The sequence below is a fragment of the Tachypleus tridentatus genome, chromosome 3, assembly GCF_004210375.1.
Source record: "Tachypleus tridentatus isolate NWPU-2018 chromosome 3, ASM421037v1, whole genome shotgun sequence".
Taxonomy (NCBI): Eukaryota; Metazoa; Arthropoda; class Merostomata; order Xiphosura; family Limulidae; genus Tachypleus; species Tachypleus tridentatus.
Window position 1 is genome coordinate 82,373,770 of NC_134827.1, and position 27,963 is coordinate 82,401,732.

General features: G+C 34.2%; 1 protein-coding gene across 2 annotated transcripts in view; it reads right to left on the reverse strand.

Moving 5' to 3' along the window:
* Positions 1-8,297: 8,297 nt before the first annotated feature.
* The window catches only part of LOC143247353 (sodium-dependent proline transporter-like), a 72,881-nt gene continuing 53,215 nt past the window's right edge, over positions 8,298-27,963 (reverse strand). For both annotated transcript variants that reach the window (XM_076495280.1, XM_076495279.1), the window contains exons 5-15: positions 25,360-25,582; positions 23,186-23,318; positions 21,422-21,556; positions 20,913-21,016; positions 19,594-19,718; positions 17,086-17,198; positions 15,244-15,372; positions 14,348-14,447; positions 12,962-13,062; positions 9,926-10,090; positions 8,298-9,466 (exon numbers count right to left, since the gene is read on the reverse strand). In XM_076495280.1, coding sequence (XP_076351395.1) covers positions 9,296-9,466; positions 9,926-10,090; positions 12,962-13,062; positions 14,348-14,447; positions 15,244-15,372; positions 17,086-17,198; positions 19,594-19,718; positions 20,913-21,016; positions 21,422-21,556; positions 23,186-23,318; positions 25,360-25,582 — 1,499 coding nt within the window. In that variant the 3' untranslated portion in view covers positions 8,298-9,295. The remainder of the gene's footprint in view (positions 9,467-9,925; positions 10,091-12,961; positions 13,063-14,347; positions 14,448-15,243; positions 15,373-17,085; positions 17,199-19,593; positions 19,719-20,912; positions 21,017-21,421; positions 21,557-23,185; positions 23,319-25,359; positions 25,583-27,963) is intronic.

The following is a 27,963-nucleotide window of genomic DNA, read 5'->3' on the forward strand; positions in this document are numbered from 1 at the left end:
ATTTAATTATAACGAAAAGGTTATATTTCTCTGACTACAAATTACACAACTTGTACAAGTCCACGTAACTAACATAGATCTTTTGTTAACTTCTAATATGGAAATGGTTGAGCAGGTAGAAATAGTGGAACGCCTCGGTACAAATGATCATTGCCATACATATTGGGTTTGATGTTTTGCTACATATGGAAATCGGAAATAATGCTATTTTGAATCTGTATTTTTTCTTAAAACCATATATTGAAGGGGTGAAACAAGAATTATCTCTTGTAAATTGAGCAGCTCTGTTATTTGCAGACACTGAGCAAATGTGGAAAATTTTTAAAGAAAAATATTTTAATTTTCAAAACAAATATATTTCTTACAGGAAGAAAGAGGTAGCTGCAAGTAAAGCAAACAAACAAACCAGGTTGGATCACAAAGGATATAAAATATAAAAATAAAGAAATGCATTACATATTGAAGAAAGACTGGTATTTTGAAAGATTTAGAAGATCAAAACGTTGGTCAAACAGGAAATTAAGATATCCAAAAGACAAAAATTAACAGTAACGAATTTTTAGGGATGGTAGAAGAAGGCTTGTATATGATTATTACGAAACGGCGAAGTTATTAAATTCTCCTTTTTCTTCAGTTTTTACTAATGAAGACTTGAGCAATTCTTCACCTTGAGCAATTGATAGACGAAATTAAGGTTTTACAAGACAAATGTATAAATTTTGAATTTGTTAATATAAAACTGGTAAGTTTAAATAATGATCAGGCTCTTGGGCCAGCTAATATTTCCACAAGGGTTTTAAAGGAGGTCAAGAATTGGATACGTGTGTCACTTGCCACAAGTTCTTTGTAAGTCCTTGAACAGTGGAAACAGATTGTAAATTATCTAATGTCATTCTTATCTTCAAGACAAGTAATATAATTTGTTGTTTTAATAATAGGCCTATTAGTCTTACATCAGCTGTGGAAAAAGTTTTGGAAAGTCTAATAAAAGATACTCTGCAAATTCATTTAACAAAGTTTAGAAATTTATCAGTTATTCAACATGATTTCACTAAATGAAAATCTGGTCTTGCAAATCTTTTGACATGCTTTGAAAATGTTCATGTGTATGTAGATGATAGTAAGGTTGCAGATTTGGTGTATCTGGAATTTTGGAAAGCATTTGACAAAGTGCCATATAAAAGGCATGTAAATAAACTTATTTCTCTAAGTATGGTGGATAAGTTAACTAATTAGATAGAAGAGTGACTTTATGGAGGTAGAGGATGGTTAGAAATGGAGTTCTGTTAAACTTGTTTAATGTTGCAAGTGATGTATCTGAGACTTTGATCTTAGAACTATATTGCTCTAGCTGATTTATATTAATGACATGCATGAGGGAAGAGCCAATAAATTACTCATATTTTTTATGACATTAAGGTTTTGGGTGTTGTTGGTTGTGAAGAGAGTGCTGCTGCTTTACAAAAGGATTTAGATCATTTAGTAAGTTGGGAAAATAAATAGCAAATGGGATTTAGTTGTAATAAATGCAAGATATTGTGTGTAAGTTATCATATTTTGAGTTATTACTATAATTTGAATGGGAATAACCTTAACAGTGCCATGAAAGAAACAGGTCTTGGAGTAAAGGTTGATCAGTCTCTTAAGCCATCCAAGAAGTGTATTGTTACAAGTGGTATAGCAAATACATTTTGGGTTGTATCTACAGAAGTATTGAATATACGTCCGAAGAAGTTATAATTTCATTGTAGAGGTTACCAGTTTGGCCACATTTGGAGCATTATGTTCAGTCTTGGGCTCTTTACCTTAGGAAAGACATTGAATTGTTAGAGAGTTACTAAAGTAATGGAATGGAGGGATTGTCATATGAGGAGAGATTAATATTCCTAAAATTGTTTTATCTTGGAAAGAGTCAAAGGGGATCTGATTGGATTGTTTAACATTGTAAAAGGAACTGATAATATTGATGCATCAATATTTTTCATACTTTATAGAACTACGAGATATAAATATAGTTTTAAGCAAAACAGAAGCAGTCTTCAGCTAAGACATGGCTGTCTCCCTATGTTGTGGAAGGCAATAAATTTTGAATAAATTTAAAAGACAGCTTGATAGATATACGTATGATAAGAGCTGGCTTTATTTTTGTTCTTAGTTTGATTTAGGAAATGGGACAGTTAAGCTGGACCAACATGTCCCTTGTTGTCCCTAAATATTATGTTTTCCTCTTGATCTTTTGGCTTTCTATCCTTCTTTGCTCGATCTTCAAATGTTCTTTTTTTCCTCACTTTTCTTTCTTAAATTTTTGTCTTGTCTTTCCGCTTGTTCACCATTTCCATCAGATATTTACTATCCTTAAAAGAAACATGTCGTGATTTTGAAATTTAATCTGATTATTGTATTTTATTTTCATCAAATTAATCCCACTCGTGACATAATTGTTTGAAGATTTGGTTTTTGAAAGGTTTTCTTTTAGACAATTTGGTGGAATAAAAATGCAGTCCACATAAATATAAAATAAATAGAAATTATATTTCTTTGACTATAAACGCCCCTCCCAGTGGCTCAGCGGTACGTCTGTGGACTTACAACGCTAAAAACCGGGTTTCGATATCCGTGGTGAGCAGAGCACAGATAGCCCATTGTGTAGCTTTGTGCTTAATTCAAAACAATAACAACAACTACAAACTGTACAACTCTTACAAGTCCACGTAACTAATATAGGCTTTAAATTTATAAATAGATAATTTTCTCATACAACAATAATTCTTGTATTTCTAACACTTCTTTGTAAAAACAAACCCAAAACTTACAACACTGAACTAGTAATTGAATAAATTCTTAATAAATTAAAAATATGATATAGTCTCACTTAATCCATGTTTTATAACGATCAGATAATTTCCTATCTGGCCCGTCATGGCCAGGTGGGTTAAGGCGTTCGACTCGTAATTTTAGGGTCGCGGGTTCGAATCCCGCTCGCACCAAACATGCTCGCCCTTTCAGCCGTGGGGGCGTTATAAGGTGACGGTCAATCCCACTATTCGTTGGTAAAAGAGTAGCTCAAGAGTTGACGGTGGGTGGTGATGACTACCTGCCTTCTCTCTAGTCTTACACTGCTAAATTAGGGACTGATAGCGCAGATAACCCTCGAGTAGCTTTGTGCGAAATTCAAAACAAACAAATAATTTCCTAACTATACACGTTTTATTTATTAAGCCACACATTCATCACATAACGTTAAAAGTCCCTCAAGGTTTGCTCTAAAATAAATAAATTGGTTTTACATACGTATATCGTACGAAACCAGTTTTGGAAACACACAAAAATATGTTTATGGTAGGAAACAATAAGATAGAAGATATTACTAAATATCAACGTTAATGTATCTGTAAACGAAGACATACAGATTAGTTTGATGCAAAGCAAAGAAAAAAGTTTTAAAATTTAACCAACGTTTCGTCTTCGCGGTTTCATTAGGTATTCACTTCCCTTAAAAGGAATATGCCGTCATTTTGAAATTTAAAATAACGTATACCATTTGTTTGATATTAGAATATTCGTTGAACTATATAACTGCTGTAATGTTTTATTTCTTGAGTTTGTGGTAACGTGCGTCTAACAATGTATAAAATATTATTATTGTTTTACTATTCTAGTAAAGTTACAACACTAACAATACCGCTAAACCAACAATTACTTTCCTTACTTTTATTTTTTGTTTTTGTTTTAATTTCGCGCAAAAGTTACATGAGGGCTATTTGCGCAAGCCGTCTCTAATTTAGAAGCGTAAGACTAGAGGGAGGCAGCTAGTCGTTACCACCTACCGCCAGCTTTTGGGCTACTCTTTTACTGACGAATAGTGGGATTGATCGTCACATTATACGCTCCCACGGTTGAAAGGGCGAGCATGTTTGGTGTGACAGGGATTCGAACCCGCGAACCTCAGATGTGCCTTAACCCCCTGGCTATGCCGGGCCACTTCCCTTAGTGCCACATCGTTGTGTTTGCGGAATTAAAACGCTTAAAAAAGGGTTTCGATACCCGTGGTAGGCGATGCACAGATAATCCATTATTTAGCTTTGAGCTTAACTTTGAACAAATAAACAAATAGTAACATGTGACATACATGTATATTACTTTTATATGAAATATAAAAATAAAGAGAACTACAATATGTTTAATGATTAAGTACAAAAAACACAGACATAAAACAGAAGATGCTAAGAAACAATTTAAAGTTGAAATAGTATGAATATTGCTAGTGGTGTTAAAACAAACTCCAAGACTGTGATACTCCAGTTAACTAAGTTAACTACTGTTAACCTAAAAGTAATAATGCCATGAATGTTGATATTATATGTTGTTTTCTTGAAAGGCCGTTTAGTTATGTGTACCACATAATGTATCCCATCATTTCTGTTTTTTTTTTTCATTGAATAGTATACAGCTTCCACATATTTTCTCTCTTTAATTTTTTAAGATACAAACTTTAAATGGGGTTTCTGTTTAGGGTTCCGTATTTGTATAGGAAATGCTCTGTGGCACGGTTTTGTGCTGGTCACACATGTATAACACACTGACGTTTTATGCGCGTGGTCTTCCAGTTTCTCCTATATATGCGTCTCCAGATATATTACAAATGTTTGGTAGACCCCGTTTTCTATGTGGTACATTTGTTCTGCCCTGTTTCCTCTGTAAATTAACAGTTCTTTCATTGTTTCACCTGATTATTTTTGTTTTATATTGTTTGTTAGTTGACATTGTCTAATGGCTTTACAAATCTTGGTTGTGATTGTGTTGTTTATGTGTGTGTTTTTCTTATAGCAAAGCCACAGCGGGCTATCTACGGAGCCCACCGAGAGGAATCGAACCCCTGATTTTAGCGGTGTAAATCCGTACTCATACCGCTGTACTAGCGTGGCGCGTGTTGTTTATGAAAGGAATGTTTATTGTAAGCATTTCTTCTTTTTTGGGAGGGGGCTTTTGCAATGTTTTTGTTTTTTTGCGGCTTGAAAGCATTGTCGATGGTTTCGTATCGTAATAGTAGTGTTTTAGTCATTTTATGTTGTTTATATGGCATTCTGCGTGGATCACTTTCTTTTAAATTCTTCTATTACGGTTCCCTCTTTTTACCCGTTCTGAATGGTGTGGTTTGTAATGGAGAAATACCAGTTTCTTACATTCTTTGTCGTGTATGTTGCTCTGTGTTTGTCCGTCTTGAATATTTAGGGCTACTTCTAAGAACGTCATGTATTCTTCACTGATGGGTGGAAGTTGCTTAGAAAATAGTAAAACTGTTGTAGTTTCATTTCCATGAATCCATGTGTCAAATATGTCATCATCGTATCTGCGCCATTATTTTGGTATTAAACTTGTTTTTTTTTTTTTGTCTATATGTGTCAAGAGCTTTGGTTTTTAGTGTATACATGAATATAACAACGAATGTTACTATTGTTCTCTTACCCTTTGCTATTCCTGTTGTTTCTTAAATACAAAGTGGCATCAAATTTAAAATAACTGTTATATAGGACAAAACTGAGTATTGTGCGGATGGTATCTATCGTGATGTTCGCTGGAAAAATATGTTAATCAAGTGAAGATGTGACAATCTGTATGCCTTCTTCTGTGGCTAGAAAATAATTACGTTTAAGAAAAATAAAATAAAGTCATCACGTATTGTTTGTGTAGAAGAGGGCATCTTTTCTAGCAGGTCTTTAGTATTGGTTAAATGTTACGGAACACACTTTTCTCATGGTTTAAACAATAACCAGAATATGATTTCTGTTGCAGAGTCATACGCTGATAATAAGGGTCTTGAAAACAAATTTTATGTATTTTAAAACGGCTGGAATGGATAGAGAAAGCACTAATAGAAGAGCGAACAACGTTTCGACCTTTTACGGTCATCGTCATGTTCACAAAGGCAGAAAAGGTTACTGACCGGTAGCTGAACACATGTTTGAAGGCGGTTGTGTAATTAAGTGTAAAAATGTAGAGGGCGTACTTAGATGTTTGATTATATTGATTGATATAGGTATAAAGGTGTTCCTTTGTATTGGTTTATATTGGGCTTGAGTTGTCGTATAAGTAAGGCTTCTTTAATTTTGTATTTGTTTAGGTTTGTTTCTTTATTTAGTATTTGAGTGTTTTCTATGGTTACGTTGTGTTTATTTGACTTGCAGTGTTTGAAAACGTGTGAAGGTGACTTTTTGTGTTCTTTGAATCTGGTTTCCATTTTTCTACTTATTTCTCCAATATAGTAGTCGTGGCAGTTATCACATTGCATTTTATAAATAATGTTGGTGTTGTGTTTTCGAACACTGCAAATCAAATAAACACAATACAACCATAGAAAACGCTCAATTATTAAATAAATATAACAAACATAAACAAACGCAAAATTAAAGAAGCCTTACTTATGCAACAACTCAAGCCTAAAATAATCCAATACAAAAGAACATCTTTATACCTATATTAATCAATATAATCAAACATTTAAGCACGCACTCTACATTCTTACACTTAATTACACAACCGCCTTCAAACATGTGGTCAGTAACCCTTTCTTTTTGTGAACCTGACGATGACCGTAAAAGGTCGAAACGTTGTTCACTCCTCTATAAGTGCCTTCTTTATCCACTCCATCCGTTTTAAAATATATGATTTTCTCTAGAAGTGGGTTTTCTCGTCATCACGAAACACAAATTTTGTTCTTGGTCTTTTAGAGAGACTGTGTAGTTCAGACACACGGTTATAATTCCGTTAGTAATTTTTCTGGCAAACCACTTTTGTCTTTTAGATGTTCAAGTATATTTTTGGTTTCGTCTTTCATCGCATTTGTTGAATTTTTGTTTAATGTAGCATAGGTGGATTTGGTTTGTTTGAATTTCGCGCAAAGCTACACGAGGGAAATCTGCATTAGCCGTCCCTAATTTAGCAGTGTGAGACTAGATGGAAGGCAGCTAGTCATCACCATCCACTGCCAACTCTTGGGTTACTCTTTTAACAGCGAATAGTGGGATTAACCATAACATTATGACGCCCCCACGGCTGAATGGGCGAACATGTTTGGTGTGACGGAGATTCGAACCCACGACCCTCGGATTACAATTCGAGTGCCTTAACCACCTGCCTAACATAGGTGAAAGTGTCTTGAAGATATTCCTCTATTTTATTTTACTTTTTGATTAAGACTAAAAAATCCTTTATCCTTGTCCGATTCTTTTATTATTAGATTGTTGATCGTTAATGTTACGGTAAACGAAGGAATATCGTATCGCTAAGAGTCAACATCTATGAATTCGGGTGTGAACATAATAATGTTATAGTTTGCTGGATTTTGGGCGAACCTACCCAAGAGCTATTAGCTCTAATCCTCCCAAATTTTGACGCGATAGACCAGGAGGAAGGCAACTAATCAACACTACTATCCACCAACTCTTTTAAGACCAAAGAGTGGTCCGCCCCCGTCGGTGAGTCTACGGACTTACAAAGCTAAAGTCAGGAATTCTATCCCCTAGGTGGGCTCAGCTGGTAGCTCGATGTGGCTTTGCTATATGAAAGCACACACAACGAGTGCAACTTTAGCGTGATTCTTATAAAGCACCCATAGTGTGAAAGTGGGAACGCAATTTATTTGTGCGGTAATGAGCCACTAACAACAGAACTTCAAGTCCACCGTCCAGCACACTTACCATTAGTGGACCACAACGAATGTTATTAGAAATCAGAATACTAATTAGAATAAAAAGTTAATATTACGGTAAACGAAACTACATTAAATTCAGTAAGTGTTAAAGGTTATTCTTGTTTTACCTCCTTCACAACTTGACTCTCATTAGTAGAGTCATTTACGTTTCACACAAACTCCAAATTCATTCCCCAAAAAATACACTTTTTTTTTTTACCAAATTCACTCAAAAAGGTTTGTTTTACGCAAAAGTTTATTTTTGGATACTAAAATAGTTATAAATTAATTAGTACTCTCGCATTTTTATAGTTAGCGTGCCCGGACTGTGCAGTCAAAGATTTGTAATGATGAGTGTTAACGACAAACTAACATTTGAGCTATTCTTGACTGATGAATCAGTGGAATTCTGCCAGCATTTTACAGCAACAACGTGCTCCCAAAAGTGTGGTAGTCGTCTTTGAAACAACGGATCACGAACCATAAGAACATAGATTCTCAGTCCGAGCATATTAACCACTAGGCAACGTCGAACCCATTTACTGGAGGGAAGGTTACTTTTGGAATATATTTAATTTTGTTCTCTCCATAAACAATCTTATTTCAATAAGGATAAAATGACCATATTTATTTTATATCCCCATAAAATATTACATGAATTAATAAGACTGACATAAATAAAAAAATATATGTATACCTAATACACAAATAATTCTGATTTTTTAACTAGTTCCATTGCTAAAACATTTTGTATACACACAAGCAAAGTGTGCAAAGCAGATCGCACGTGGTTAATAAGATGAAACACAGAGAACGACTTCATTATTTCTACTCTGACAAATTTTAAGTTATTTTATAAAACATATAATTGAAATTCTAAAAATCATCCATATACAGGTTACTAAATGATACGTTAAACATAAAAGCTATCTGAAAATATTGATGAAAGATGCTATTAAGAACAGTAGTAAAAACTGGTTTGAAGTAATTAAGCTAATGATGGGGAGAAAAATAAAATATTGACAATAAACAAGTTATTAACAAACTGATGAGAAAATAAAAGTTATTTATATCTGGCTAGCTGAAAATGATTAAATTGCTTTTGGGTTTCAAAATTTAGTTAAAGTTCCGTTAAATAGAAAACTGAGTTTTAAACGATGTTAGCTTACTACATTTTCCTTTATGTGAGGGTTTTGTTTTTCAGGATTAAGAAATAAATACTACAGTCGCTCACTTTAGGATTACATTATAGCAAATAGGATGCTAAAACCAGGTTAGGTAATTAATAAAATATCAGTAGAATGTGAGAAATTCGGGTGCATTATTATTATTATTATTAATTTCAAGTGGTACAAAATCAGTCAGTTAAAACTATAGATTAAAAGCCAATACAAAAGACATGAAAAGAAAATCTGAAACAGGACCTTACAAATATGGAAACTCCAGTACTCTGCACAAAATAGCATGCAGCTAAATCGTTTCATATTTCTACAAATGATTTTAAATGTACACAATACTTCATTATGCAAAGATTTCTAAAATCCAGATAAAAATTGTTGATAAAAATCTAAAATACGTAGCATATACGATAGTCTCGTCTCGCTTCTACATATGGGTAGTATATTGAAACGACGGATTGTCGAAGGGGCCACCAGGAGACTTGACTTCATTCAAATAAGGCTTGTCACCTAGCGGAGGCAGTGTTATATCTGTAGATGTACTCGAACCAATCGCAGGTCCCCATTCTTTTGTTGGACTGAATAAGCTTCGCAAAGGCTGTAAAGACCAATGGAATTAAAACTAACTTGTATGATAAACTCAATTTTCCCATCACGAAAATACACGGCTACTGACGCTAAATGGACAAAAATTAATGAATAATGAACATAGTTTAAAGCTATATTTGACTTTCAAATCGCCATCACTCGTATGATTTTTTTTTTCACTTGGTATACAACGTTCTTATTATAATAGACGTAGCGTGTGCTTATGTATCAACGTTTCTGGCTAAAATAATAAATACAATATAACGTCATATATTGAATGCCACCACAAACACAAATCCATACAATAAATTCACACGTTGCGTATTCAAGAATCGGACATATAAAAAAAACAAAACTTGTAAGCAACAACAACCTTTTTATCATAGAACACAGTTTTAAATAAAAGTACTGTCCTCAAAATAAGAACACGACTTTAATTATTTATACAGACATCGTGTACAAAACTTACTTTTCCTTCATTTACGGTTTTCTTCACTCCATACAAGGCGAAGATGGGGATCATAATTACAGAAATGGCAGATATTCCCCAGCCAATTCCATTAGCCCAGGTTGGAAAACTATACTCGGCAAACTTCGCTGGTGTATAGGTTACCCAACTAAACACAAGTATTCCCTAAACAAAACAAATATTGCATATGATAGGTTCTTCCGTATTTAGGTAGCTCAGTAATTCTTTAGACACAAACTCAGATTTGTACCTTTAACTTACAGTTCTAAAAAGAACAAAAAATAACTTGTACTCGTGTTTGATGTATTAATTAAGTACTGCTAATCCTTTCAGCTAAGAAAAAAGGTTCCATGAAAATCCACTGTTTATAAGTTACATGTTAAATATTTTCATTACTTAATAAGCAATTTCTGTCTCAACGGCAACTGAAAATGATAATGGTACAAGAACTACATCCGGCATTCAGAGGTTTTATTATTATTATTATTATGAAAATATACAGGAATATGCTTCTTTAATGAGGAATCTAGAACTGTATGCAGATCTATAATTGGATAGCATCCAAAGAAGATACGATTGGCTTTGTAGTTAGAGTTGGACGTTTTTTAAACCCTGATTCCGAAAATGGTCATGACAGTGTTGTAGTACATTATCTATCGAACACCCATCAGTCCTTAATTTTGTGAAATCTTTGAGGAACTACCGAGACAACGAGATAGGATCTCAGAGGCTTATTTTTTCGAGATTAAAACAAGTTGCAAGCGTATAAAGCAGCAAAGTATCCAAGGTGTTATAAGTATAGATGAGAACATGATATCTGTAGCTCAAAACGTTAAAAGACGTTTCGGTGGAGGAGGTGTAGTCTAGTCCCTAAACAGAAGTACGTTTGTGTGCAGAAGCGGTGAACTTTGTGGATGTATGGAACGCCCATACAGAAGCGGTGAACTTAGTGGATGTATTGGAACACAGAAGGTAACGAACATAACGGGAAGACTGAATGTATAAATTTATAACTTAATGCTACAAAAGACCTTTTAGAAAACAAGCTAAGTTTTACAGTTTATTTGGGAAATACTTACTTTGACCTTTGACACAGAAACGGTAAAAAAAAGAAGAACCAGCTAAAATAACACCACTCGTGTCTTAAAGTAAAAAGTAACTTGAATCGGGATACAAACCATAGACAATCTGTCCAAATACAAAAATGTACATAGTTAACGAGAAACTATAGCAGATTTGAACTTTTATATTAAACGTTTAAATTAATCTAAAAGTTTATATTTAAGAGCTCAATAAAAGAAATAATGCAACATAAGTTGTTGTATTAATTTTAGCAAAATTGGAACAGAAAATTAACTCGCAAGGTACAGAAGAAAAGGCACAATATCTTTACATAACTGGACAGGTATGAAACATTGCAGAACATTGTATCACATACCCTTATTTCACCAATTAATTACAAATATATTAGGGAAAGGTATAATAATCAAAATTAAATGTCTGAAAACGTTTGGCGTCCTTTTGCATAGTAATGAGAAATATCATATGCATTCAAATAAATTTTAATTTAGTTAAAATCTTTGAAGTACAATTCACCTTAGGAAACATCGATTTGATAACGGACATGAACTATTGTGGTCGGTGCTGGATAGCTAAAACAATCGTAAACTTTAACGTTCAAAGATAAATGCTATTATTCTTAGCATATACCGAATTAAGATAACAAAATCATCTTTATTATAAAAAAAAAAAAAAAAACTGGAAAAAAGCAACAACTCTATTTTATAGACCTAATGTTGACATGGAAACCATACGAGTATGAATCTTTAAAATAAAGCGATCAAGTAAAGACGAACCAATGGACAGGATTTATTGTCTTCGTACAATGCAAATAGCAAACAATAGCAATTCATTTGAAGATATTGGAAATACCCAAATATACCATTATACGAAAACAAGATAATCGTATATTGAATTCATAAATCCAGTTTAACGAGTGATATCTAGAAAGAACACTATCTGCATGATTTTTGACAGCACTTTGAGAATAATGAATAGAAAACAAAATAAGAAAAAATTATGAAGCTCTTTTGTAAAAAAAACAACAACACACACACACACACACACACAAAACCAGCAGCAAACTTTGGAGAGAATACCAACGTTTTATCATTTTCCTATTCTGTAAGCTTCTCTGGATATCATATGAAACCACTCTGCAAGTGGGTTATCACGTGCTATACAGTTTGCCTTACGCGTGAAAATACGAACAAGGCAAGTAAGAAAACATAAAAGAATATGGAGAAAGTTAATTCTCTGGTCAATTGCAACCTACCGCCTGTCTATAAAGAGAAGAAATTAAAAATACTAGATAGAATGTATTTTTTTAGGACTGATAACTGTGGGTCACCTAATTGTACAAATAATTACATCATTAAACTTTTATTTCTGTAAAAATAAACTCCAAAGTTAACGTCTTGTCAGCTTTGACCATAAAATACGCAAGGATTTCTTAATTTCATCTGAGTGGTTCACGAGAACGAGCTATTATAAAAACAGAGGGATACAGAGGCCAGAGCCAGCACTTGCATCGGTGTAAAAAAAAACAAAGTACGGATTTCTAAAGGAGGAAGAATGACTCCGTAATTATTTGTGACATATGTTACGTACATGTTTAGTCCTATCAAACACCGAACGTAGTAGCATTATACCTAGTAATGAGCAAAGCTAATCAAATATAGTTTTAGTTCTGATTTATGGACGTAGTTTGCTTTAATCAAACATTAATATCACTTTTGCGAATTTAGGTTAAAGTACATACAAAATATCTCACTTAACAACGATGAGCGATTTGATTGAATTTAATAGCTTTATTAGATAAAACTGAGACAGAAAAACAAAGCTTAAAAAGATCCGCACATCTGGAATATCCTTGCAGTTCTGATAGAATATGCTGAACGTTTAAATGACAGTTGATCATATTTGATGAAAAATAACATTTCTAAATAATTTCCAATTTGTGAAGAATAGACTTACCGAAATTATTAACGGGGTTGTTACAGTCCAAGAAATTCGCCAATAAATATTAGGTTTAAATCCAATCATCTGAGCAATGTCATCACAATATCTATTAATACCTACAAAAAAGGTATACATCTATTTTTAACGAGTGACATGAGAAACAAAATAGTATTTTATTTTACTAACTTAAAACTCGTCAAGAGAATTTCTAACTGCATTTGTGAAAAGTTTAAACCACATCCTAAAAGGAATAGGACGCAATTCAGTTTTCTGAAAAAGATCATCTTTGTTCTACATCAGTATGAACGATTAGTTCAATAACACAATATTACGCTACATTTGCGACTTCGATACAAGTTCAAGTGAACTGTAATGTTAACAAAATTATCAGTAGTAAGAATATCTCGTGCCCACCATTACTCAACAGCCACGCAAAAGTGCTAAAACATACACTTGCTAATAATCTTGTTACCAACACTAAGAAGTTATTAATAGTGTTTGATATTACACGTTTCCAACTGAGCAACTTGTTTGTTAGAATTTACGCAAATCTCTTCGTTTGGTTTTGAAATACGCGCAAAGCTACATGAGGGCTATCTGTGCTAGCAGTCCCTAATTTATTAGTGTAAGACTAGAGGGAAGGCAGCTAATCATCACCACTCACCGCTAACTCTTGGACTACTCTTTTGATAACGAATAGTGGGATTGACTGTCACATTATAACGCCCCCACGGCTGAAAGGGCGAGCATGTTTAATGTGACAGGGATTCGAATCCGCGACCCTCAGATTACGAGTCGAGTACTTTAACCAGTTGACCATGCCGGGCCACGTATATTGTGAAACAGGATCTTAAGTTTACGACCATCTTAGAAATAAAATACAAGTTTGTTTTTTTAACTTTAGGTTTTCGTTTAAACAAATTTAATAACTCTAGATTTAAAGATCGACTGAATATTTCAGCTTCATGACTACCACATTGTTACCAGTGTACTTGTTTTGTTTTAGAAAACATCGTTCGAAGTAAATCCCCTTCCTCCTTAGTTAATGAGCGGAATTTTTTTTATAAAGTGTATCTCTTCACGGCAGTGAAACACATTTTGATATTCCTGCCGTGGAATCCTAAAAAAATTTTCACGGTTTTGAATTTTTGTAAACAACGTACGAGAGTAGTTGAACATTAGATATATGAAACTGATCAATTAGGCTTCTTGAATGACACGCATTCTGGAAGGAAAGTTTAGCAAGATCGACTTCAACATTTTACTTCTAAATCCAGAATTTTAGTTCTTCGAATTCTGTGGATCCGAGACATACAAATAATACTTTTATTTTCACGATGATTCAATGTTTAAAAGAAAATTATCTGTACCCTAGATATGCTACTTCATTTCAATACTTACCATACACCCAAGAAATGACAATACATTCCAGGAACCCCAGAACCAGAATAGACCAACCAGCGGCATAATTGTCAATGAGAGTAAAGAGATAGACTCCTCCCTGAAATACAGCAAGTACTGGACTTTATACTTCAATTAGCTGACATGCGACTATATTAATTCTGGCACTCGTTTTTTGTTTTTGTTTTTTTCATAGTGTTTAAGGGTATAAAGTTGCCACTTAAGCTAATTTATAACTTGGCTGTATAAAATTAAGGTGTGGTATTTAACAAATGAATTCCTAGTACTATGTCACTTTTAAAATCTTAAACAGCGCTTTTAGTGACAACAACCATACTAACAACTGATTGGAGACGGTCAGTGGTAGTAGGTGTTTTGAATTTCAGACGAGACATCCTCGTTTTAGTTTATGTACACGTTTATATGATTTTTATATAGTTCGGACATTATCGACTATATACAACTGATGCAATTCATAGTACAAAATCTATTTAATTTATAATATTATAACTTATTCTGCTTCAATGATTAGTTTTCTGCTATAACACATGTTCTGCTTCAATGATTAGTTGCGATATGTACATGCCATGTGAAATAACAGAATAAAGCCTTTTATGTCTATGAATGCTGTTGAAAGATCACAAAATTTTTAAGCAGAATAAGGATATAGTAACAAAATTATTCAGTATAAGAGGCACATTGAAATATTATACATTACGTAATTTTTTGAAGAATATTACAAGGAAAATTAGGATAACATGAAGAAACTGAAACAAAATTGTAGATATGCAACCTCTTAAAATCGTATTATAGAAGTTTCATTAGAACTACATTACTACAAAAGTAACACTAAACGCTAATACAAGGTTAGTTAAACTGAATGAGGAAGTACTTACTTCGGCGCACATTGGTAAACCAATAATGAAACAGACAAGACACGTCACCACAACAACCCAGGACTTATACTTGCGAAGTTTGGGCCACTGGTCTTGCACTGCTGTCACTAAGGTCTCACACATGGTGAACTACGGAAAAAAACCAAAGTGGCTAAAGGCTAAGTTGGTTGCTAATATTAGAGATTATATAATATTATAACTTCAAATGTGGATGGAGTCAGTAAAACCACAAAAACAGAAAAGCAAATAGGAAGACTGTTCTTTGTCAGTTACGAATAAACGCTTACTACCAGTGTGTTTTTACTTATCTTTAGGGTTGGGTGAATCTTGTTACACATTCTACATTTCTTCATTTTCAACGACATTGCGCTCGGCGCGTGCTACCGATTCATTTAAAATCTCGGCGTGACTGGGTTAAAGATTGTCATCTAAACTCCAACTGATGATATAAGAAATTTATTTTATCCACAGCAACCCCGGCTTAAGGTATGGGCTTGTCGGGCTGAAGCCCAGAGCCTCACACTATGACTATAAATGTATTGCACGTAGAGGTTCTGTCTCGAGGGGGGGGGGATCAATAAGTTGAAAAGCCTAAGGCCAATAAAATCCTTAATCTGGCCTGACAAACAATTTTATTTACTACCTTACTAAAGACAGTGTGAAGGTCAAACTGAGAAGCTGTTGACTAGTTGTCCTCGAGTGCTAACGGGCTGTGGCTAACTTCCTTCTTAATATTGCTTCTTTCCTTCATGAGGAATTGAAATAAAACAAATAATAAGCGATTTTCATCACTTTTGTTAAATTTAACAAGTCCTTTATCTATACTATATATTTTTACAACTAACATTCTGTTATCGAATAACCACACTTCCTTTAAACTTTTAACTTTATGACAACTCACGTCAATGATTTTGAAAATTGCATTCCTTATTGGACTCCTTACATTTTCTTTCTGGTTTTTAAAATCCGTAAGTATGATTATTCAAGTAATAAACTCCGAGGAACTTAAAAAGTTGTCAATAATCATTTTCTGTACATTTTCCTTATTCTATGCAGACACACACACAAAATTATGCTACGTATTATCGTCAACTCACGACGAATAGTTAAATATTGTTTGTTTGTTTTTAAATTTCGAGGGCTAACGATCGTGGTGATGATTAGCTGCCTTCCCTCCAGGATTACTCTTTTACCAAGGAATAGCGGGATTGGCCATCACATTATAACGCCCCCAAAGCTGAAACGGCGAGGATATTTAGTGTGACGGGGATTCGAACCCGCGACCCTCAGATCACAAGCTAAGCACCTTAATCACCTGAACAACGAGTGTTTAGGATAATAGCCCATTTGTCCCCATTTTGTTTCAGAAGGTTGGACTGAGTTCACTAATGTAAACTAAAAAAAAAAAAAAATATATTGAACTTAAAGTTCACCTTTCTGTTGGTGCAGAATTAAAAAAACCCTTATAGACGGACGAAACAAACACAAAAAAACAGACATTTGTCGCCGTTGTTTACAGTGAGAACTTCTGATATTCCTCATTTAAGAACAGATAAATTTCACACATTTAATATAGAAATATTTAAACTACACAGAGAAGCTAAGATCAACATGAAACAAACACAATATACCAAAGTTGCGAATGGCGATTATTTATTCAATTCAACGTCTCCATAGCGTGTTGAAGTAAATTTTACTTTTTATTAAAAGGACTGGTTAGTTATCTTCATACAAAATCGCGAAAAGTCGTTCATTATTTTACTGGGTAGAAATAATAGTTTTAAAGAAAAACCGATTATATGTATTATTTATTCGACAGAAACGAAATTGATAAAAACTCACCTGACTATCCAAACCAAGTGTGAACAACATGAAGAAAAACAGAAATGCCCAAAGTGGCGACACGGGCATCTTGGTTACAGCTTCAGGATAAGCTATAAAAGCTAGGCCTTGACCTGCCATAAAATATACATTTAGTTTTGGTAACTTGGAACACAATATTTACATTAAGTATTGTAATAATGAAGAAAGAAATTAAATCACTTTGTTTCAAACTATTAATAAAACATTTAAGTACAAGTTCTGACCTGTTGCAGAAAAACAACGGTTTTAGGTTCAGGTACATAACGAAAAGTTAAGCTCTTACTTGTTGCAGGAAGTAATAGTTCGAATCCGTGTGTAAACAAAAGTTAATTTTAAACAAAACTGGAACATTCGCAAAAGATGGACAGTGAATGCTTAGAAATTAAACTGTAAATCTCATATGATAACACGGCCTGTCTTCTAGTATTAAAAGAAACGCCTTCCTAGCTGTGTCAGAGTAACCATTGTGCCAATAATATTAATATTCGGTCTTGCAGAAAATTCAAAGATTAAGGCCTACTGATGATTCGCAATATTGAAATAATTCCTTAAGTTTCGTATTGCATTTTAAGAGTGGAGGTCGGGTAATAGTAAGAGAAGAGCTGCTGGTGATTGATGTTGTCTAGCCCTTCCTTCTAAATCTATCAGTTCAAAATTTGGTTATTTTTGTCTGATCGAATAGGGGTATTACAGATCGCATAACATCCTAATGTGTTGAGAGCTTTTTCGAAGCAACGAATCACAAACAATGAAGTATCGGACTGATAGTCAGGGAACTCTAACCACTGTAGCATACTGCCTCATGAACTACAGGACACAAATTTACAATAATGTAAATACAAAAATAAAAACGTAATCTCAAAAGTGTACCAATTCATAAAAGTTGGTATTCGATCTTTGGTCGACTGGCAAGTTGCAAAACCAAGAGCAGTTAGTGTTTGCTTTAACGAAACAAGTTCCTATTAACCAATCTGGAAACTCAGCAAATGTAAAAATGATTCCAGGTTTCATAAAATTGGTCCTTCTATTGTTACTTAATGCATTTATCTTGTGTTGTCGGAATTATATACATAAACTCTCAACGTTATTCGTTCTTGGTTTACTGTGTTTATCTATAAAAATATAAATAGTTTCCTTTGAAGAAGCTTTCAGTAGTGTTATTTCGCTATATTACGAACTATTAAAATCGTTTTCATTGTATTTACGTGCTAGAAATACACAGTAATACAAAACCTTCTAGGAGTTATTAATAACGCTTAATCGATCAAATTAAGTTACTGACATAGTTCAGAAGTAAACTTTAAAACACAATAATTAATGTACGAATTTATAACATAATACTTCATTTCAGACGATTTAAGCCACCTACACATTAAATCCCGATAAATATATAGTATATACTAACTTTATGTGCATTTATCTATAGTTCTAGTTGAGATCATTCATGCATTGGAGGTTTTTTTTCATTTTCAGTATATTAGCAATACACATAACTAATTCTGTATATCAATTTTATTTCTGAAGTAATAACTGTAAGTGCAATGCGATACAACATTAATGCACACACTTTACCGTTCATTGAAATTATGTGCAGAGAAGAACACCATAATCATAGTGTATAACATTTTATTTATAAGATGATAATTACACCATCTTCCTGGGGTACCTTTACCTGAGGAAGGCCTATACCCATTTCCGTGTTATAGGTTGAATACACACGTTAAAATCACAATTATAGCTTTCTATGCCTATTGTAGACTAACTGAAGCTGTCCAATAATATTCTCCACGCCTCTCGAAGCGTCGGTTTTTATGTATCAATCACGCGAGTTTTTAGAATTTTCAAAAAATGATCTAACGCGTTTTCATAAACAAGTACCGTTGATTTTTACACTCAAGAACATTCTACAAATTTTGAGAATGTTGGGTATGTATTGCGCAAGTCCCGCCCAATGTATACATGTGAATGCAAAAATGAAAACTATAAAGAAACAAACGTAGGCACTAAAATATATGTACAATAGTAAATGTATTACAATTCAAAACAATATACAGCTGTTGACAAATAAAAGAATTAAAAAACTGAATATGATCGCCTTCAAGATAAATATCGACTACATCCGATAATGTTTAGCAATATACTTGGGTGTCGAGACAATGCAGTAAAAAACTAATGTTTAAGTCTATCAAAATGATTAAATTAACAACAAGGAAAAACATTATCTACTAATTCAGATATATAATTCAAGTGTAAGTAAGTTAAGTCTTCTTTGAATCATGTGAATACTTTACATTTATAAGAGAGACGAAACACTTCAGTGAGTAAAATCAGAGTTCAGCGAGAGTTTCATTTTATCAATTATGAAATACATTGATGTGTGAAAATGTTACTTGCGTATAAATTACATAGATATTAAACTGTCCAGATATGTTTATTTCTGTAGATCAGACAATAATATAAAACTTGAAATAGAAAGGAAAAAAATACCTGACTCAATGACTTCTTCAACGGGCACGTTTAGTGTGTAGGCCATGAAACCTAAGATCGAGAAAATAACGAACCCAGCAAACACACTTGTGCTACAATTTGCCAATGCGATGATTACGGCATCTCTTAAAAAGATATATAAAAAGTAGGGTTATTGTAGTCAGAGGCACATCATAGACGAACCCAAGCTTATTTTAATTTTAAAAACATTATAATTTAATAAATTTCTAATTTCACTAACTGAAAGAAAGTTTTGTGACATATAAGTTAAATATTTACTGAATTAACAATGCGATTGCTCAGTATTAGTTACAAAAGAACCATTACATGCACCTATATTAACTGTTTTCTTACAAATGAAATGATAGCTCATTTACACAATAACCTATATAAATGAAATAGTAACGTATATGCGAGCGCGGGAAGTCTTTTAAACGTCTACCTAAAAAATAAAATTAAAAGTAGGTAAGTATGGATGACATCAAAATGTGCATATTAAAAGGGTGGTTAAACAGTATTATGTATACCTCAAAATGAAAAGTATTTGGAAAACAGATCCTTTCTTCTCAGATAGCAGTTCATATGTTAAGGTTTAATGTGTAATTTTTTTTTCATTTCTTTGTAGCCACTTAACGTATTGGAACCATTACCCTGTTGACCTTTAATTATAGCCCTCACCCCCACCCCGATACCCAGGTTTGGAAATCGTCGCTACATCTTATGCCTCTTACTGGATAAGTCGAATCGGTCCATTGTTTTTTATCAATCCCTTCGGCTTAAAGTGTCTTTTGTACTGGAGATGTTTGGAGGTTACCACGTGTTGTGAAATAGGTTCAACCAACCCAAGTTAACCTCGCACTCATTCAAAAGCCCCATACAGCTAATAGATTCGTTCAAAATACTATGTAACTAATCTCGTACAAGTATAGATCTAGTTTTAATAACTTTAAATACATAGCAATGTATTTAATTTTACAAACTTTATGCATCAAATATGCAACATACAAGAAACGTTTCATACGCAAAGTGAGGTTTTTACCATAGCTCAGTATTATTACAGTTAAACCTGACTCAATACACATGTTTTATACAATATCTGTTTTAGTTTGAGTTTCCTGTTTCACACACGAAACAAAAGTTTTGATTAACATTTGCTCACGCAATTAGATTACGTTTATAAACAATTTTGTCATGTTTTAAAGTATTTCTGGTCAATACTTAAAAAAAAACACGTAGCAAAATAAAAATATTCCAGTACACAACAAATGCAAATATTAGCAGTTTTTATCAAGATTACTTAAAAACATAAAACACACTACCTGTAACAATTGTTGTTAAAGCTGTTGTAACTCGCTAGGGTTAACAGACCACCGAAACCTGGACCTAAAGAATAGAAGATCTGTACAGCAGCGTCACCCCAAACCTGAAATTGATGTTAAGATTGTATTAACGTGTTTTTTTTAATTTATTCATAATAAATTAATAAAATGAAAACACACGAACACGCTCAAAAGGCTAAAAATTTCAAATGAACAAATTTTCATAAAACATTACCAAGACACATTGCGATGTAATAACTTACGTGCTATATTAAAGATAGCTTTATGTTTTTATTGATTTTTGTTGTTGTTGCCCTTATTATTGTACATCACTTGTACCGGTAACCATAACTGGTAGCAAACTTCCACACACACGTGGGTTACTGAAAGATTCACAACTGTAATGGAAGCTTAAAATTTAGAAGAAAGTTACCGATAAGGAAGTGCGAAAACAAAATACATACGACTTAAATTGATTTAGAAAAAAAGTGTATTTAATACTTATTTACCTGAGCGTCTAATAATTTTTCCCATTTTGGAACGATATAGAAGTAAACACCGTCAGCTGCACCATCTAACGTTGCTCCTCGTACCAGTAGAATTAATAGCACGACATATGGAAACAGAGCAGTGAAGTACACGACCTAATAAAACACGAGAACACTCACGTGAAAAATTAAAGAATTTAGTATACATGAAATTAAAAAAAAAGATCTAGGAATTTGTTATTTGTAAGTTAACGACAAAATGATCCAACAGAGAAAGATATTTCCTGTTTTGGAAAGATCGAATATAACATCAAAAGATGTCCCTAGGCTAACTCGACTTTGCATGAAGATCAGCAAGTGTTTAACCTGGTATTGCCACATCAGAAAACGACGTAAAGGTTGTTTCATAAAAATATTCAGTGTGACAAAGGTGGATCACCATTTTATAAAATATTTATTTTAGACTTGTTTCCAGTAGTAAAAGAATTGATTATTGTCGAGCTTAAAGTTAAGACAAGGTATTTTAATGGGTTTTTAATACCAGCAAATTAATCCAGAACAGAATACATGAATGTTATATTGCAATAGAAAACAAAGTGCAAACATTATACCATATTTGCCGGTGGTTGTTTGTTGTTGTGTCTTTTATTTAGTGCAAAGCTACACGAGGTCTATCTGCGCTAGCCGTCCCTAATTTAGCAGTGTAAGACTAGAGGGAAGGCAGCTAGTCATCTCTACCCACCGCTAACTCTTGGGCTACTCTTTTACCAAAGAATAGTGGGATTGACCGTCACATTATAAAGTCCCCACGGCTGAAAGGGCGAGCATGTTTGGGGCGACCGGATTCGAAACCGCGACTCTCAGATTACGAGTCGAACGTCTTAACCCACCTGGCCATGCCGGGCCATTTGCCAGTGTATAAAACGGTACTCTTTACTATTAAAATAATGGCTGATTTTACCCATCGTTTTACCCCTAGATTTATAGATAAGAGTTCCAGTAAGAACTCTCCGCTCCATACCATATTTAACCCAAACTAAGTTTTTTTACTTTTAATTTTGATTGCCTTTTCGAGAAAGTGTTTTGACACCGCTCCACCTACAGCGTTAGATTAACAAATTTGTAACTGTATAATTTCTTCATAACTAAGAATTTATTTATCGCACATGCTGGTTACAATTAATAAAGAAATTTTTATTTTAAAAGTATTGATCTCATCTGTTATCTGCGTTTTCTTATAGCAAAGCACTTCAGGATATCTGCTATGTCCACCGCGATGTAAATTCGCAGACTTACCGTTGTCTCAGATGGGGGACTCATCTGTCATACAAAAATATTTGTAATATATCAGAAAACATTTGTTTCTGTAATGTAGACTATTTTTGTAAAGATATCTTAATAGTAGATTATTATATCTTAAAGTTTAGTATTTTTTGCAATAGAAATGAAGCTTAAATGTGGTGAAAACTTGATAAATCATTTATTACATGTTTGCTTAAGTTATGCCGTATTAAGCTGTCCATAGCGTTTGAAGAGCATTACAAAAAACACTTGTGGCTGTATTGATTACCCCAGAGTACAAGTTAGCACAGTTTAAAAATATCTTCTACCAATTTCTTCACAAAAGTAACGCTCTAGATTTGCTTGACATTAGAGGCCGTCCTATAACCTAACTTCAAAGAAACACATTTAATTTGCTCAAAAAATACAGGGTCGTTTTATATACGTGATCATCTCATACAGTGGCATTGCAAGTAATGTTCTGTAAATACTGAACTCTCATACCTTCCCTGAAGACTGAACACCTTTAATGAGACATAGGCCTACGATGATCCAGGCCAACAGTAAACACAGTACCAGTTGCCATCGTAATTCACCAAACTCCTCCCAGGATTTACTAATTCCGAGCACATAATGTCTGAATAAGTAAAAATTTGAAAATATTGTTAACAGACTAAAAAAACGAATAAATGCTTTTCACGTTAAATCGTATCGTAACATTGACATTCATTATGAATTAAAAAGTAAGTTTTAGAATTAACTATGTTCATGTTTTGTTTATGAGAGTACAGGTGAGAGGCCAAATGAAAACATTACACAAAGAACTAGCAAAATTGTATTATAAGTGGCCATGATATTAAATTATTCGTGATGCAAGTTTACATATTACTGGCTTTGTATCGTCTGTTTACACGTTTATCTTGCGCGGGAAAGAAAACTGCTTATTTCCACTATATGAATACATATTCCAACAGGCGGTTAAAAATCGATATTTTGGGCTAAAATTTCGATGTTTTATGCTATTTATATAATCTAAAACAAAGTGTTAATAAGGCTTACATCAAAAGAAAACTTAAAACATTTTACTTATAATTTTACTTTTTGAGGAAACATGTTGGAACATAAAACAATTTTTTTTTTCAAATTTTAATGTCGCTTATTCTCTAAGGGCAATCAATACACGGAATAGACTGGCATAAAATATACTCTTCAAAAAAAGAAACGCAAAAGGGATATTTTTTTATTTTAAAGAGAAATATATGTAATAACGTTACAAGCTCAGAGTATGTGATGTTACACGTGTTAAGGCACTGATTGTCAGACCAAAATGACAATAAAAGTTGTGCACTTTGAAAACGGAGGAAAACAACGGATTTTTCGCCCAAACGCATTCGTGTCCAATAAATTTGTTTGAGAGATCTGCATGTTCTGCAAGTGCAACATGTGCAAAATCCCTATAAAAGTGACGGGTTCTCGGTTTCCATAGCTCAGTGTTAAGCCACCGACACGCAATACAGTTACGCCAAGACTGACTGAAGCACAACGCAACAACGCCATTGGTCGCTTGGAAGCAAGCGAATCTCGATCAGATGTTGCCAGAGCTGTGAATGTTCACCCAAGCACCATCACAAGGCTATGGAATCGTCACCAACAACATAGATCAACTCGTGACCGTCCACGATCTGGCAGACCTCGTGTGACCACGCCTGCACAAGATCGCTACATCCGGTTACGTTACCTTCGGGATAGGACCACCACTGCGACGTCTACTGCCTCAACCATACCAGAGCTGCGTAGGATTTCCTATCAGACCGTACGCAACCGTCGACGAGATTCTTAGGCCCTATGTGCAACCCATCATGGTGAACGTCAACGACGTTTTTCAACATGACAACGCCCGTCCTTACACAGCCCGACTCACCACTGTCTTATTGAGACACCACAACATCAACGTTCTTCCCTGGCCCTCCTGATCACCAGATTTAAACCCCATCGAACATCTTTGGGACGAGTTGGACCGACGTCTGCGACGGCGACAACCTCAACCGCAGACTCTACCTCAGCTTGCAGCAGCTTTGCAGGCTGAGTGGACAGCCATTCCACAGAATGTGATTCGTCATCTCATCGCTTCCATGGGCAGGAGATGCCAAGCAGTTATTGATGCTCACGGGGGGCATACTCGTTATTGATGTTGAGTGACGTTAAACTTCAACCAGTGAGCGTGAACTTCGCCTTTGCAGACTTTGGATGTTCAGCAGTGAATGTGCAAAGTTTCACACATGTCGTACAGAACTACCCGGAATAAACTTGTTAACAATTTGTCTTAGATTTTGCCTTTTGCGTTTCTTTTTTTGGAAGAGTATAGTTATTCAATTATTGTTACTTTCCGAATAACATTATTGTATATATAACATAGTCTACCGTTTTATCTCTTTTTCAATAGGTATAGATTGAATTAATAAAAGTTACTTTAAAACATATTGTATAATAGATAGAAGTCTCACAAAATATAAATATTTTAACTTCTGCAAGAGAATATACAAATATATGTCAATTTGTACACGTGAAAGTGAACTTAAGTATCGTGTGTTGATGTATTAGCAAGAACAACCGTTACCCGAATTATATTCCAAATAATAAAAACATTTAGCTTTTAAAAAAAGTCAGTACATATTTACAAATAATAATCTTCACTTGGAGAGACTCGTTTGGTTGCTTTGGCTGCTGGAACGTAGGCCGATTTGTTGAGAGATAGAGCTGTTTCATTGACACAATGGGTCAGATTCCCGTATGTAAAGTTAGTAATTCCATTGCAGTAGGCCTCAGCATCGTAGCATGTGTTGTTCCAGTAGGTCAAGTTCTGGTCAAGACATTGTTTGTATTGATCATGATTGTAACATCCTGGAAAAGATCATTTACAGTATACGGGACATTTGGCTAACTGTACTCGCTACTGAATTAATGCGGATTTTTAATATAAAGAGATAGATTGTTCTAATAGTAAATTAACACTAATAACGTAACTCATCCATTCACTAGAACCTGGCCCAGCATGGCCAGATGGTTAAGGCACTCGGCTCTTAATCCAAAAGTCGTAGGTTCGAATCCCCGTCACACCCAACATGCTCTCTCTTTCAGCAGTGGGAGCATTATAATGTGACGGTCAATCCCACTATTTGTTAGGAAAAGAGTAGCCCAATAGTTTGCGGTGGGTGGTGATGACAAGCTGCCTTCCTTCTAGTCTTACACTCCTGAATTAGGGATAGCTAGCGCAAATAGCTCTCGAGTAGCTTTGCGCGAAATTCAAAATATACCAATCACTGGAACCTTTTGCGATTATCAATTGCAATAGAAGTTTTGTCTATAGGACACAACAATAAATACGGATATAGTGATTTTTCGAAAGTACCAATCAGTTGCCTGTTGTTCGATACTTCTGTTTACTTCGTCAAACACGACCATCTTTTCGTTTTTTCTTTCAACAGGCAGTTGCAATACATTAATGTTTTCAAAACTAGTGTCTACTCCGCCTAAAGTTTCACTAAATCAACATATGAACAACACCTGCTAAATCATTTTCACAAATGCCTGATAATTCTTTCATTTACAGGCTGATGAAAATAGTATGTTCTTTATCGTAACAGATGATTAAGCAAAGCTCACAAGAACTCTTTTGAATATGCCAATACAACAGCGGGTCGTTACAGATGCTAAGAGCGACATATTTAATACCTATACATTTCATTCATGGCGAATTTTTCAACATCTGACAGCGTGATGCCCGTACAGTAATTTTATGGCTACACATTATGCCAAACTATTTGTTCGAAAAAAAAGATGTTCTTATGGAGAGACTGGTCTTGGTTTGTTTTGAATTTCGCGTAAAGTTACACGAGGGTTATCTACTCTAACCATCCCTAATTTAGTAGTGTCAGACTAGACGGAAAGCAACAAGTCATCACTACCCATCGCAAACTCTTGGGCTACTCTTTCACAAACAAACAGTAGAATTGACCACACGTTATAATGGCCCCACAGCTGAAATAACAAGCATGTTTGGTACGACAGGGATTTTAACCCTCGCCCCTCGGATTACAAGTCGAGTGCCTTAACCACCGAACCATGCCGGGCCGTGGTGAGACATTTAAACTATTCAGAATCAAACACATTTCGAAGAATCAGTTTTTTTGTGTGTTTTTGTGAGAAAAGAGAGTTTAAAACAGCGACGAACTTCCAACGTACATTTGGCCTAACGTGGAGAAACATCTTCATACGTAGGGTGAAGGATATATATATATATGAAATAGAACCGTATGACCCAAAAATATGTTGCGATGAAGAATACCTTTTGTATCATAAATAAAAATAATTTGAGGTTGATAATGAATGAAGATTTCCCAGACATCTTGAAACTAAACAGCTATGTTCATAAGAAAAAAAAAACTAAAATAAAACAAGTCCCACCCCTTCTCATATCTGCAAGATTGTTCGATGCAACTATAGACTTTTACACCCTTCTTTTGTGAGTAAACCAGGATTTGGAAACTGAACTCAAAGAACAATAAAGGAAGATTTGTCGAGACATTTTTTGAGAAGGTTGTTACAACTGCTATATTAGGCAGTTGTACCAGATCACAATTGTCAAATGAAGCAAGATCGACGACAGATGAAGTAACTCCAGTGCAATACGAGATCCCCCGCTAGTACAGCAGTAAGTCTACAGATTTACAACGCTAAAATCAGGGGTTAAATTCCCCTCGGTGGGCATAGCAGATGACCCGATGTGGCTTTGCTATAAAAACAACAACATACACACACACACACACACACAGTAGGAGATCTGGAGTGCAAAGTGCAATTATGTGACAAGAATTTAAATGACGAATTGTCCTTTCGAGTTTATTGCATCCATTATCAAGAGTTTATTTTAATGCAATTATAAACAGCTCTTGTACTTTGAGATTTAAGAGTTATGGCGTTGGTGTTAAAGCTATATTTCAACAACATTTTTTTCCAAAATATCTATCTATTTCCAAAAACTTTGATTATTGAGTTGATAAAGAGTTAAACGAGTTATTGTGTAGTGATATTAAATGAAAAATATTCACTTACAGACGTTACTTGTCAACACAGAGTAAAATGAAAATTAACTGATATGGCAATTTAGATAATAATATTTAACTAATAACCGTGAGAAACTCTAGTCCGTATGGATTGTAACGCCAGTGGTAAAATAGCTAGAGAAAAGAAAGTGAAAACAGTTCTAGCAGGATAAAATGTAT